This window comes from Glycine max, chromosome 8 (genome assembly GCF_000004515.6).
Source record: "Glycine max cultivar Williams 82 chromosome 8, Glycine_max_v4.0, whole genome shotgun sequence".
In the NCBI taxonomy this organism is placed as follows: Eukaryota; Viridiplantae; Streptophyta; class Magnoliopsida; order Fabales; family Fabaceae; genus Glycine; species Glycine max.
In genome coordinates, this window is record NC_038244.2 from 9252783 (window position 1) to 9267695 (window position 14913).

General features: G+C 28.3%; 2 protein-coding genes across 2 annotated transcripts; both read left to right on the forward strand.

The window, feature by feature from the left end:
- Positions 1-4948: 4948 nt before the first annotated feature.
- On the forward strand, positions 4949-8477 carry N-26 (nodulin-26). Its single transcript, NM_001248941.2, has 5 exons — positions 4949-5149; positions 5611-5835; positions 6211-6408; positions 7851-7912; positions 8036-8477. The coding sequence occupies exons 1-5, from the start codon at positions 5033-5035 to the stop codon at positions 8247-8249; spliced, it is 816 nt and encodes a 271-aa protein (NP_001235870.2). The 5' UTR covers positions 4949-5032; the 3' UTR covers positions 8250-8477.
- A 2449-nt stretch (positions 8478-10926) lies between these two features.
- On the forward strand, positions 10927-13632 carry NIP1-2 (aquaporin NIP1-2). Its single transcript, XM_006585117.4, has 5 exons — positions 10927-11318; positions 11499-11723; positions 12342-12539; positions 12884-12945; positions 13192-13632. The coding sequence occupies exons 1-5, from the start codon at positions 11202-11204 to the stop codon at positions 13412-13414; spliced, it is 825 nt and encodes a 274-aa protein (XP_006585180.1). The 5' UTR covers positions 10927-11201; the 3' UTR covers positions 13415-13632.
- The last annotated feature ends 1281 nt before the right edge of the window (positions 13633-14913 follow it).

A 14913-nucleotide genomic window follows, 5' to 3' on the forward strand; every position in this document is an offset into this window, starting at 1 on the left:
TATTTAATCAAAAATAATTAAGAGTTTTTATTTGTCTTAAGACATAAAATATTTTTTTTCTTAAAAATATTTTAAAAATATTTTTACAAACAAAAATCACCCACTTTATTTTTACAATTTTTTGAAGGAATAAATTATACATATTTGGAAATCTGTATAAAAATGGTGGGGCGCATATATTATTTTTATTTACTCATTTGATAATATATATATATATATATATATATATATATATATATATATATATATATATATATATATATATATATATATATAACAATATTATGGAAATCATATCATTTACCAATCCTAGGTACATTTAACAACAATATTTTTTTTGGGTGAAAATTTAACAAGGCTACAAATAACTATGAAAATGACTCATTATTTGACAAAGTAAATGATTAATTTAATTTTAAATTTGTATCTTACTTCATTTAAGTATCAAAAATTAAGAGAAACTTACATAAGTGACTTATTGGATTTCATTAAATCCCTAAAAAAAACACTTTTTCCCCCTTATTTTGGTATTTAGTTTGAGAGACTTAAGTGATAATAATAACATAAGTTTAGAGATTAGAGATTAAAATGAGAAAAATATACTAATTTTGATCTTAAATGAAACTTAAGATTATTTAAGTTTTTCTTAGTTTCAATCATAGATGAAGTAAATTGATTATTTAGTCTATTTAATATGAATGTAAAAATAAATGTCAAAATCAAAATGTGTTAATGCCACCGAAATACCTACAAGCAAAAAAATGATCACTATTTTTTAGTTAATCAAATATATAAATTTGTGATCTTTTTTCTTATTTCATTCTTATTCACGTAATCAATCTTATATCTCTCATCTCTCGTGATGAAGATAACACTAAGAATTTTTTAACTTTAGTGATGGAAAATTTTATTGCTAACCTTTAGCAAAATAATTTAGTAGAATAATATAGTAAAACTTTGTAGAATAATATTTCGAAAATTCAATGAAAACGAATTTAGTTCTCAATAAAATAATTGAATATAGTAAAATTTAATTTGTAGAATAATATTTAAAAAAATTCTATGAAAATGACTTTAGTTCTCAACGAGGAATATGCATTACAGAATTAGGGTGCTACTATACAACTGATGATATATATAAACTCATATATTATATACACTAATATTTATTATTTCTTTTTATCTATCTTCTTCCATGGATCATATATATCAAACTTATCATATTCACACTTCTCGCCTTCTCTTTGTAAGTGTTATCTAGTGTTGAATGTCTATAGATTATTTTTCTTGTGCTATTTATCAATCACTGTTGGAATATCTGTCTCAAGTAGTCCATGCTCAACGAAAATTCAGATTTGATTGTTTAATAATATTATAACAGATGTTCACATACAATTTCGAGTAGTCCCTGCTTGAGTTTCAAATTAAACTATGCGTGATATACCTGATTAGCAAAATGATGTCTAAATTTAATCGCCAATTAAATAAAAATTTAAAAAATGTCCCTAGATTGTGTCAATATTAAGATGCTCTGTATTAATTAATCAACCAGCAGTTTTAACTTTTAGGACAACAAAGATATTTTTCGTACAGATCTTTTTCTTCTACTTCCGTCAGAACTTAATACACCTGCTAAAAGGATCCCAGTCCAAACAATTATAGACAAAGCATATATATATATATATATATATATATATATATATATATATATATATATATATATATATATATATATATTATCATAAGAGAATATTTATTTATTAGAAAAAATAATAATTAATCCAAATTATTATATTGAAATAAAATGTTAAGATTAAAATATTTAATTTTAAATTAAAATTTTATTTAATTATACAATTTCTAAAAGATTTATAAAAAAATTAAATATCTTAAAAATTAAATTTATATTTAAAATATTTAATTTTGTGTTTGATAAATCTTTTAAATATTTTATGGTTAAATAAAACTTTAATTTATTAAAATATTTTTAATTTCTGTTACATCGATTAAGATTGATCATTTTTATTTAAAACTTTAATTTAACTTAATCATGATCAACTTTCATAAAGCAAAAGACCCGTTTAGCTAAAGTTTATATATTATAGTTCACCAACACCTATAATTCTACTCATGAAACAAAAGCAGTCCATTGTCCATACTATTTATTTATTAAAATATAGAAATAGTCTCTTATCTTTTTCTTTTCAAAATTGGTTTTTTAATTTTTAAAAGTTTTAAAATAGTCCCCTTATTTAATTTATGACCAATCATTTCAAAAAATTGATTATTTATTTATTTTTTAACATGATTTAAAATTTTTTTTTAGTGAAACTTATTTTATTAGATTCACCTACATAAAAATTATATGAACCAATTAATATTTAATTAAAAAAAGTTATAAATATAATGAATATCGCATGAAAAATAAGTCATCAATAAAAAATTATGTGACATTAGATTTTTAAGTTTTTAATTGATCACAAGACTCATTTTTTATATATTTTTTCACTTTGTATATGTCTTTTTTTAGTTCGAACATTAGTTAATTTTTAAAGTTTGTATGTAGATAAATCCTGTGAGACAAATTTTGCATTTTGAATCAATAAAAAATGTTAAAAACCATGTTCAAAAATAAAAAAATGATTAATTTTTCTAAAAGATTAACTTGTCATGAATTAAATAAGTAAGATGATTATTTTAAAAAGCCATGAGACCAATCTAGACCAAAAAATAAGTTAAGGGACCATTTGCATATTTTAGTCTATTTATTTCATCTTCTTATTTATTTTTATTTATTTTGGTAAATTTAATTTTTTTTCTAAAAAATTAACGTTTTTTTTTGTCAGAAAAAGAAGTTAATGTAAATTTCATCTCATTGTGTTTGCTAATGTTATTAGGCAGGCTAGTAATATATTTTTAATATTTTTTCAATAGGCAAAATTTTATACTATTTACGTTAATTTAAATTTCTTCTTGTTTAGTAGAGCTAATATAACATCTTGTGTGGCAAATAAATAATAAATTTAAAAAATTAACACATTGATATAAGATTTTATTGTATCCATATGTTAAGAATGATTTATTTAACAACAAAATGGTATGTAAAATTTTATTTTTTTTAAACCAGCGACAAAAATTAGACACTTTGAGTGAGTGTGAGTGTGTTAGAAGATATTTATGTGAGAAAAAAATTAATAATAAAAATATTAAAATAGCTAAAAAAAAAAAGTAAATAGCCAAAAGTTGGTGTAAGCGCGTGGCACCCAAAAGAAAAGGAAACGAGACGGACGATATAAATCTCTATGTGATAGCTGAAGAAGAAAGGAATATATATCTGAAGACCTATTCTGCTATTCATGAAGCTATATATCTAATTGGTTCAGCCTTCCATGCATTTTTAGAGGCATATTAAGTAACCACTTCAAAAGCTCAATAAGCCATTTTGAATAATGATTAATATCAATACCCATACGGCCGATCCAAATGATAATTGATATTTGTTTGGTAATTTGTATTGTCAACCACTCCTTGAACTTAAAAAGGAATCAGAAAAAAGTCATACATGTGTTTAAGACACCCAAAAAAATTAGATTATTTTAATAATCAATTATTTTTATAATTGATAATAATTAGAATTAATTTTTGTGAGTAATTTTGTTAAAACGTGATTTAAAGATAATTAATTTTTTTTGGATGCAACAAAAAAAAATCAGCTTTTACATAATAAAAGAATAGGAAAATAACTGAAAGAAGAATAAGCTGGTAAAAAAAAATCTAAAGATATAAATTTTCAAATTTATAAAAACATCTTTTTTTTAATAAAAAAAAACCCTCTTACTAAAATTACGCGATGTCCTAAACATCCAGAAAGTTAATACGATTGTAACTAAATTCAGATTCTTTAAACAAATCTTATATTTAATTTTTGTAAGAAAAAAGTAATTAGAAAGAGAAATTTTACTAAAAGTAATATAATAAGTTGTCTACAAAAATTGTTCACTGATGTAACCGTTAATAAAATGATTATAAAGAAAACAAGGAATCAGATACTTTTATTAGTATATATCAGTAAATAATATGAAAATATCATCTTATAAGAGATGAAAATAAAAAAGGAAATTAATGCCTTATGTAAATAATAACAGGTTTAGTAATATAGTTATTTTGTGTTTTTCTCTTATAACATCATAAAAACCAATAGCATACCATGAGGTACAAAACCAATTAATAATCCCTAATGTCTTCAAAACTACACAAGACCCAAAGAGGTTGGTGTGTCTTCTCTCCTGAGACAAGTCCAAGGTCTGCGCCTTTTTGTCCCCTCTGTATACTTGTTTCCCTTTTATTTGAAATATCTGCATATATAGTATATTCCTATTTGGCTAATGGCATACCTACTTAACCAGTTAAACTATATTCTCAACGATCGTCTTCATATTTTAAAAAAATATTTTTTAAAAAATAAATGCATTTAGCTTAAAATATTTAAAGAGATTAATTTTTATTCACCATAATTGTAAGAAAATTATACTATCAAATGTTCAAAAACCCTCTTGTATATAACTTTTAAATAGTTATTATAAAAACCATCAAATTTATTATACATATTTAATTAGATTAGTTTAAACTGTGAAAGTATTCTAATTAAATTTATATTTAGATCATACGAATTTAATTTGCCTAAATTTTCAGTGTAATTTTTTTTTATAATATTAACCGATCAAATCATATTAAATATGACTTTTAAATAATAATTATAAAAGTATATGACGATTATAGTGTAAAAAAACCATGTATTTTAAATGAATTAAAAATATAAAAAATATAGTTAAGTATCAAGAATGCAATAAGAAAGATTGGTTATCAGAATATAAAATGATTCCGTCTCTTTGTGAACAACTTTTTGGTTGTCTATAAATTGGAGTTGTTTGCTAAGTGTTTAATTTGTAGTTGAGTAGACAGAGAGGAGTGTTCAGGGCAGTTTACAAAGCCAAATTTTGTTCCTTAGTTGTTTCCTTGTTCTCTGTAACTGATGGCTGATTATTCAGCAGGAACTGAATCCCAGGAGGTGGTCGTAAATGTAACCAAGAACACCTCCGAAACAATCCAACGCTCAGACTCCCTTGTCTCTGTTCCTTTCTTGCAGAAGGTGTCTCCTAATCTTCCTTTTGTACCCAAACCCAAAAAACCATTAAAGTGCTCTAATTACAATTTACAATTTATTAGATATAATGGTTTATTATCTCTACTAGAAGTCTAGAATTTCTTTTTGTGTATATAGTTTTTTTTTGAATTAATCTATTTATCGTATCATATTACTAAGAGTGGTTGAGCAGGAAATTAAATATGATATTTCCTTTAGTGTGCTGTAGAGTTCTAGTAGCGGGTGCAGTGTCAATCTTGTTGGGATTTCGTTTGCTTTTTTGAGGCTCCTGCATGCCACTTCTTTGGATAAAAAAATGTGACTTTAACAGGATGCGTTGGTTATTGTACATGTACTTGTTTTGGATTCTAATGGATAAAAAGAATTCTGTTGATCACATTGAACTAGAAAAATTGAGAGTGGAATTGAAATGATAATATCATGGTTTTGTTTGTTGATGGATGCAGTTGGTAGCTGAGGCGGTGGGAACATATTTCCTGATATTTGCAGGGTGTGCTTCATTGGTGGTGAACGAGAACTACTACAACATGATAACATTTCCTGGGATAGCAATTGTTTGGGGTCTGGTTCTGACGGTGTTGGTTTACACTGTCGGTCACATCTCTGGTGGCCATTTCAATCCTGCTGTCACCATTGCTTTTGCCTCCACCAGAAGATTCCCCTTGATCCAGGTAAGTATGCTCATTTGGAATTTATGTAGCTCATAACCTTTTTCTTAACTTAGTTGATATAAATAGGCAAATATGCTCATTTGGAAAATTGTGTCTTTTTCCTTCCTAATTGTTGTCTCTAGCTTGCCCCAAAAGAAATTATGAGATACCATACCATATACCAAAAATAGAAATTATGAAAGTAACTCCTGACTTATTTCTCTGTCCTTCTCACACTAATTGATCATTGCCAAAAAAAGTTGCCTCTTTGCACATGTATAGGCAACTAGGATATTTCATATTCACAGAAAAAACAATTCTTCTGTGAAGTTGTTTTAAAATTATGGGTTCTGGCATGAGATGCAAATTGCAATTAATTACCGTTGTTAAATATAGGTACCAGCTTATGTAGTAGCTCAACTCCTAGGAAGCATACTTGCAAGTGGAACTCTGAGACTATTATTTATGGGGAATCATGACCAGTTTTCAGGAACAGTCCCAAATGGGACTAACCTGCAGGCTTTTGTGTTTGAATTCATAATGACCTTTTTCCTCATGTTCGTCATATGCGGGGTTGCCACCGATAACAGAGCGGTAACGTCTCTCACATTTCTCCCTCTGCTTAAATTGGTACTATGTTACTAGTACTTTCTTGTGAGATTTAGTGACCTTGATAAAGTTTATTAAACCAGAGATAATATTAATTAATTCATAGTTTATTTATTAACTAAATTGCATCAATCTCAATGAATAATGTTATATGTGCACCTTTTTGTTATAAATAATTACACTCATTTGACACACTCAAAGGGATTTCAGACTTGAATCCTGGTGAAGAAATAATCTTTGGAGATGGGATGAACTGATGCAATCCTTTTGCATGATTACCTCTAAAAGAGAAAATAACAAGATCTAAATAAAACTCACTTGACGTATTTTATCTCTTTATCTTTTATTATTATATCATCACTTTTTATATTATGTTTAGTGAAAGAGATAATAAATACTCTTGATACTAATAATATAATTTATCTAGAAAAATGATCTCGTTTCTTTATTTTATTTTCTTTTGTTTATCTCCCTACGATGGGCATGGGTTGCACCAAATATTACCCTAATTAAATAAATTTATTTTTTAATCCAGAGATAATATTAATTCACAGTTTATTTATAATATTGAGAATTATAATTAAAAAATTGTAAATAAACAATTCAAACATAATATAATATTTAAATGTTGTTTAGTTCATACAATAAAATATTTTTTTACGGAAAATAAATATCTTAAAATAATGCTCTCTGGAGTGTTTTCATTTTTTTCTAAAGGTCTCAAACCAATTTCACTGGTTTTTTGAACAGTTTTTTGAACCGTTAATGTTTTGAGTCGTGTAAATTGAATACTTAATGGGACCTTTCATTTTATAGTAAAAAAAATGACCAATCGAACCCAATATTTGTAATAATGACAGGAAGAAATGGAGAGAGGCATGGCAACACTGAGGTTAATGGTTGACCTTTCATGATGATATTTTTGTAGCAGTCCATAAAAAATTTACTTTATTTTTACGCTATTTTTAATAGTAAAATAATATAAAATTTATAAATTGTTCTTACATCACTTCTTTTCTTCATAAGAATCGACAAAAATGCACAATCTAAGTCGGCTCAACTTTGGTGTAAAAAAAAAAAGTCGGCTCAACCTATATTTAGGTCTAAAAGGAAATTTAAGATGATTTTTTAAAATTACTTTAAATGCTATTTAAAATTATTATTATTTCCATTTTTATTTATAAGACTACTCAAATTAGAAATGGTATTTGTGCCTTCGAATGTAGTATCTCCATCTCCATTCTAAATTACTCCCAATGTTTAGCAAATTAGGCTTCACAAATTTTAAAAAAAAAATGGTACGGAATTTGTATCGTTTAGAATCGCTTGCAAGAATCCTAGAAGTTTACGTTACGAAGCGTATCTCATGAGAACTAATATTCTTCTTAAACTCCTTTATTTATTAACTTGAATTTAAAATTATGCAGGTTGGTGAGTTGGCTGGGATTGCAATTGGGTCGACATTACTGCTGAATGTGATTATTGGAGGGTAATACTAATTATTAACCAATCCAAATCCTAATTAAATGCAAAATATTAAAGAGTGCATAGGCTTTTACAACATTATATTGTTGAGTTGTGGGACATAAGAATGGTTATTGATATTTGACAGGCCAGTGACAGGAGCATCAATGAACCCAGCTAGAAGCCTAGGACCTGCTTTTGTACACGGTGAATACGAAGGAATATGGATATATTTGTTGGCACCTGTTGTGGGGGCCATAGCTGGAGCATGGGTATACAACATCGTTAGGTACACAGACAAGCCATTGAGTGAGATCACCAAGAGTGCTTCTTTCCTCAAAGGCCGTGCTGCCTCCAAATAATTTATATGAGCAAATGGAGACACTCAATAAATTCTTCCTTGTAATAGTAATTAGAAAAAAATAAATATGAATGAAAGAAATCACTCAAAGAAACTACGCTATGCTGTTTCATTTCCTTGTTTTATGAAAGGTCATGCACTTGAATATCATCTCCCTCTTTTTCCTCTCTATTTGGATTAAAAATAAATGATTTTTGACATTGTTGGTGGATCTTAAGCTTTGTGGACCAAGCTAATTTTTTCTTGTATGAGTTATCAGGAGGTAGAATTTGAATATGCATCTCCCAAATGTACCTATCATTTTATGTGTGCGGACAAAAATAACTCTTTTACTATAAATATTCATTTTGAAAGATAAAAGTTACTTTCTAAAATAACTATTTCATAATAATTTTGTAATACTTATTTCTATTTTGGAATGATCAATTTGAAAGATAACTTTTATCTTTCAAAATAATTGTAGAACACTTATTTTTATTTTAGAGTAAATTTTTACCTTCTGGATTCATCATTTAACAATAGAAACAAGTGTTCTAAAATTATTCTAGAAGGTAAAATTTATCTTATGAAATGATCATTTTGAAATATGGTGCTACAAAACTATTAAGGAATACCTATTCCAACAAGTAATTTTTATCTTTTGGATTAGCTATTTTGGAAGGGTTGGGTTGAGTTGTAACACTTTGCATTGCATCTATGCGACAATTCAATTCTTTTTTTTTTTTTTGTAGAGAGTGAGACTTTGTTTGGAACTTCCCTATTTTCATCTTCAACGATTTTGGGGGCAAAGTTTTTAGTTAAACCACATTAGATATTTTTTTTTTTGTTTTGACGTGCATTTTGAATCTTGAGTCTCTATTTTACATTCATAGGCATTCAATGTCGATGTTGCTCTCAACATGATACGGGATTCAAGGTGCCAAAAGAAAGAACCATTTCCATTGTAGTATATGCACATGAAGAAGATAGATATGAGTTGTTTGTTTCTAAAGAAAGTGGGCATGATGAGGGAGACATGAGTGCGGCCATGCCGTCACAATTGAGGTCTTGGCTAGGTCATCCATAGTGGGGCCTCAACAAATGATACACAAACTGTTGTCGGTATCGCGCTTACGTGGTGGGTGCTTGGGGCTTCGGTGGCGCATAAATGAAAAGGGGGAAGAAGGTGTTCGGCTTGAGGAAGGAAGGTGTTGAGACTTGGTAAGACATAAGTCATTAAGGATATTTTTGTCAACACAAATAAAATAGGAGGTGTAGGATACAAAATGGGAGTTGTAAAATACAAGTGCCAAGGAGTTGAAGGCACAAGTTTATATGGGGTTTGACTCGGGTGTGAGAGTTTAATTTTGTACTTTATTGAACCCTTTGTGAAGAACCATTGATTAATGGGAACTGCTAGATGCACCTAACAATTTTGCTGGTACACCCAACATAACAGTGCAATGTCGATTTTGTCCTTTCTTATGTCCTCATACGGTTGCTAATACGTATGTTTTGAATTTTTTAAAATTATAATTTTTTATACATTATTTTATTTACAAAATTTGATAATTAAAAAAAATTGATATTTAATTGGATGTTGTATTTAGATGTTTATTGCAATAATTAATATTTAAATAATTTTTATATTTAATTGAATGATGTATTTGAATGTTTATTAAAGTGATTGAAAAATAAACAAATATGATATTTAATTGAATGATGTATTTATATGTTTATTACAACAATTCATAATTAAATAAATTTGGTTTTTTTACATATGTAAATTTTTATTAAATCTATGATTTTTATTTACAATTTATATATGTAAACAAATAAATAATTAGATAAAAATTAATTATCACAAAATTTATTATGTAAATTTATATTTGCATTAAATATATATTAAAATTTTTAATATTATATATATCGACATTAATTAATCTATAACATAATTGATCTATTAGCTCAATTGGTTAATAACAGTCTCAAGTCCATATGAGGACGTACAGAAGGACAAAATTGACATTCCACTACTATGTTGGGTGTACCATGTTAGGTGTATCATGGGTGCTCCTAACATTCATATATTCACCTTAGAATATAAGGTGCTTGTCATGTTAGGCGAACTCCACAAAGACATCACCTTAAATAATTATTCCTTTGTCCCAGTGTATCACCTTAAATAGACAATAGTATATGAGTATCACCATTTTTAAATGCATTATTTATTATTTTTTTTCTTTTATATTTTTATATATTATAAAGCTTATCAATGAGATAAGTCATATTTATGGGTGAAAAGGTTATTTCTTGACAAATTAATAATGCCATTAATACAATCATCACTTAAATAATTTAATTCAATGTATATTTTTGATATAAAATTTAAATTTATCTTAATTATTTGCATTGATCTTAATGAATTAGATAATAATATTATAGGAAAATAAAATATCAATAATTAATTACTTATTAATAAATTAGCAAAGAATTCAATCTTTTATCTTTTTCTTTATAAGAAAATATTGAAGGATAAGTATTTAGGTAAAAATTAGATATATGGATGAGTTGAATCTTTGAAATTATCATCATTCACGTCTTAATTAAAAAATAGAGCTAATACCATTCTAATTGAAAAAGTCCTAATACGTCTCATTTTTTTTTATTATCACCATATTGATGCGAAATATTGATGATCATCTATAGTAGAATTTTTCTTTTTTATCACGTTTTTTTTTTATCCTTAAGACTTGAATCAAGATCTTACTTAGAGATCAAGTCCAATGCCACTTGTATCAACTACTTATTGGTATATGTTCTTGTTTCCCCACATGTGTAATCTTCATCGCTCCAATCGCGTCATCATATAAATAGATCACATTCGACTTTGGTTTATTTACTTCTTCACTGTAGGAAACAGTTTTCCTTGTTCATTTATCAGCTGTTAACTTCTTCGTTTTTGCTTTCGACAATGGATGAGAATTCAGCAACAAATGGAACCCATGAGGTGATTTTAGATGTAAACAAGGATGTCTCTAGAACAACTCAACCCTCACGCTCTTGTGTCAATGTTTCTTTCTTACAGAAGGTGTGTCCTAATCTTCAATTTTTTTTGTGCTCAATCATATGAGATTTGATAAGATGAAATGGATTGTTATCTGCTACAGTGCATATAGTTTCTTTCTGAATTAATCTGTTGATCATGTTGAACTTGAAGAATTGAGATTGGAAATGACAATATCATGATTTTGTTTGTTGATGGATACAGTTGGTAGCTGAGGTGGTGGGAACATATTTCTTGATATTTGCAGGGTGTGCTTCAGTGGTGGTGAACAAGAACAACAACAACGTTGTAACACATCCTGGGATATCAATTGTTTGGGGACTGGTTGTGATGGTACTGGTTTACTCTGTTGGTCACATCTCTGGTGCCCATTTCAATCCTGCAGTCACCATTGCTTTTGCCTCCACCAGAAGGTTTCCCTTGAAGCAGGTGAACCAACCACAACATTTTTCCCTTCACCTTTGATTTTTGGTTCAAGTAGGTAGGAAAATTAGAGGTCAAATTAGTTTATCATAATTGAAACAGATATGGGTTTAATAAGTATATATCGTTTAATTATAAATAAATGTTTATATGACTTTAAAGATAATTATTATAAAAATCAATAAATATATATTATGAGTTGTGATGGAATGATTCTGTAAAATTATTTTATGTTATTTCATAATTTTTTTCTCAAAAGCATTGTTTATACTATATTTTCATACAATTTAATTTTAACAAATAAAAGAGAGATAAAAAGATAAGGAAAAGAAATATGAAATAAGATGGATGATGTAACGGAGAGAATTGTCGAGAAAATAATGTGTCGTATAATTATATTGCATGCAAAAATACAATATCTCAAATTAAAATACTTATTTGCCTTGACCCATTTACACCAGTTGATGATTGGTAAACAAACCCGTTATTGAACATATGTAGCAAGAAAAATAACGGAATTAGAGAAAGCCTAAGTCCTCTTTCACTACATCCAATTGTCTCAATTCGTCTTGAAGTTATTGGCACATTCACGGTGATATAATTATCTTCCATTTAACATTGCAGGTACCGGTTTATGTAGTAGCTCAGGTTGTTGGATCCACACTTGCAAGTGCGACTCTCAGACTATTATTTAGTGGCAAGGAAACCCAGTTTTCAGGAACACTCCCATCTGGGTCTAACCTGCAAGCTTTTGTGATTGAATTCTTAATCACCTTTTTCCTTATGTTTGTCATATCCGGGGTTGCCACTGATGACAGAGCGGTGAGGTTTCTTATTCAATCCTTAAATTTTGTTTTCTTGCTTGTTTGGTTATAGTAATTAGCTTTTAATTTGCACAAAAAATATTTTGATCAACACGTGTCTAGCCAATTGGGGTAGGCTAATCACCTCCTGAAATTCTGACATTAAAAATAGACTACATAAATTGACTAGTTGTCTAAATATATTTGTAGAGTTTTGGATCACTTGGAAGAATGCTACATGTTTACATCACATGATACATCTTACACGAAACAAAAATCCACATAAGATATTTGAATATTTGTCTTTCTTAGACCCCAATTCTATGGATATCATTTATTTTATTTTATTTTGGAATCTTGCAGATCGGTGAGTTGGCCGGGATTGCCGTTGGGTCCACTGTGCTGTTGAATGTGATGTTTGCAGGGTATTATTATCTTATCTTAAAGCTAATTAGATACTACTATAATTGTAGGCGAGGCACACATTAAAAACATTACATTATTCACTCAAAGATGTTACACCTTTTGGAAGCAAAATAGAGGTCAAAGTATGATATCATTTGCGTGATTGAATATTATTGGAGGCTATAATGGTTGAACTAAATTGACAATACTTATTAGATTATGTCAGTTATTATGTAACTAATGTCATGGTTTCTTTTCTTAATTAGGCCAATCACAGGAGCATCAATGAACCCAGCAAGAAGCATAGGGCCAGCCATTTTACACAATGAATACAGAGGAATATGGATATATATAGTGTCTCCAACTCTTGGGGCCGTGGCTGGAACATGGGTATACAACACCATTAGGTACACGGACAAGCCACTGCGTGAGATCACCAAGAGTACCTCTTTCCTTAAAGGAGTAGGGCGTAGTGGTAGCTCTAGGTGATTTATTTAACCAAATTATGCTACAAATTAAGGTGTATTCATGTGTTATTTTCAGAGGAGTAACATAATTTGGCAAAGTAGTTATTTCCAAAATTTATTATTTTGAAGATCATGTAACGGGCTCAAAGTAGAGGGAAGAATCACTAGTATATTGTTGCGAACACATCCAAAGAAATCAAAAAGTTCATCTCCTCGTTTTTCACTCTATCAACTTTATGTTCATATAATTACTAAATTTTAGGCCCCATACGTACCTTGCACAGTTTTTTTTTTTATATATTATATATTTATATGTTTATATCACAAAATTTTATTTAATAAAATTATAAATGTTTATCAATATTGCATTTTAATAAATATGCTTTATGTATTTTTAAAATTTCTATTATAAAATATGTTTTATGTACTTTATTATAAACGCTAATCATCACCTATCTTGATCTAATAATATCCATTATAAAAATGTTGAATTCAAAACTTGCAAATAACAATATAATGAAAACATGAATAAATAAACTATTATTTTTAGTTTTGGTTAAACACTTTTTCTGATTTTCTTTTGAAATAAAATTAAGGATTCTTGACGAGTAAAAAAGATAATAACAAAGATAAGTAAATTGATGATAGATTTGGCCAAGTTGCATTACAATGAAAAATGTACATACCAATTTGGAAAGGGAATTTAATAAATAATATTGTGAACAGGGAAGGAAGAAAGAACTAAAGTTAGGATGCCTCACTAAACAAGATATACATGTCAGAAAGTGCTAGCTTATATTACTAGACGAAAAAAAATTCTTCCATTATTATCTCGATGACTTGGGAAAGAAACTAGTCTCCTTAACTTAGTGCCTGAAGATTATTTTGGGTACCAGTACCCCGAGCAGAACCACTCCTTTGCGTGGTTCTTGGAATTATTATAGGCAAATAACACACTAGAACGAATAGTAACTCCATCATGAAAGCCATCATTGTGATCCACGCAAATATGCAAATCTTCCAATGCCATATAATCCTCTTGAATAAGGGAAGTTCTGATTCAATAACTACTGATGAATCATAATACATTTGAGGAATACCGGCACCAGGTGAATATTCTGCTCGCTGCTCAAGGGTTAGTTTTAAGCATGAAGTAGGTATATCCTCTTCAACAAAACCTCTCATCTTGACATTCAGTGACTGGGTTTCTGATATATAGCCAGTGACAAGAGGCACAATCTTGAGGAATGTCGTGATTAGGCGGATAGGCTCACTAATGAATTTTAACATGCAAGATTGGTTTGAACTACAAATTATTTTGCCATCAGAAGACAAGAAGTCTACCCTGATCTATAAAATAGATAAGTCAAAGAACTCAAAACGAAGCAACCGGAAACTATGAACTGTAATTATCATCATATTCATAGTTCGGATTCTTTAAGCAGAATGATACAAGTACAAGGAAATGGCAATTTTAACAGAGTGCAAATCATGATCAAACAGTCAAAAAGTATAATTGAT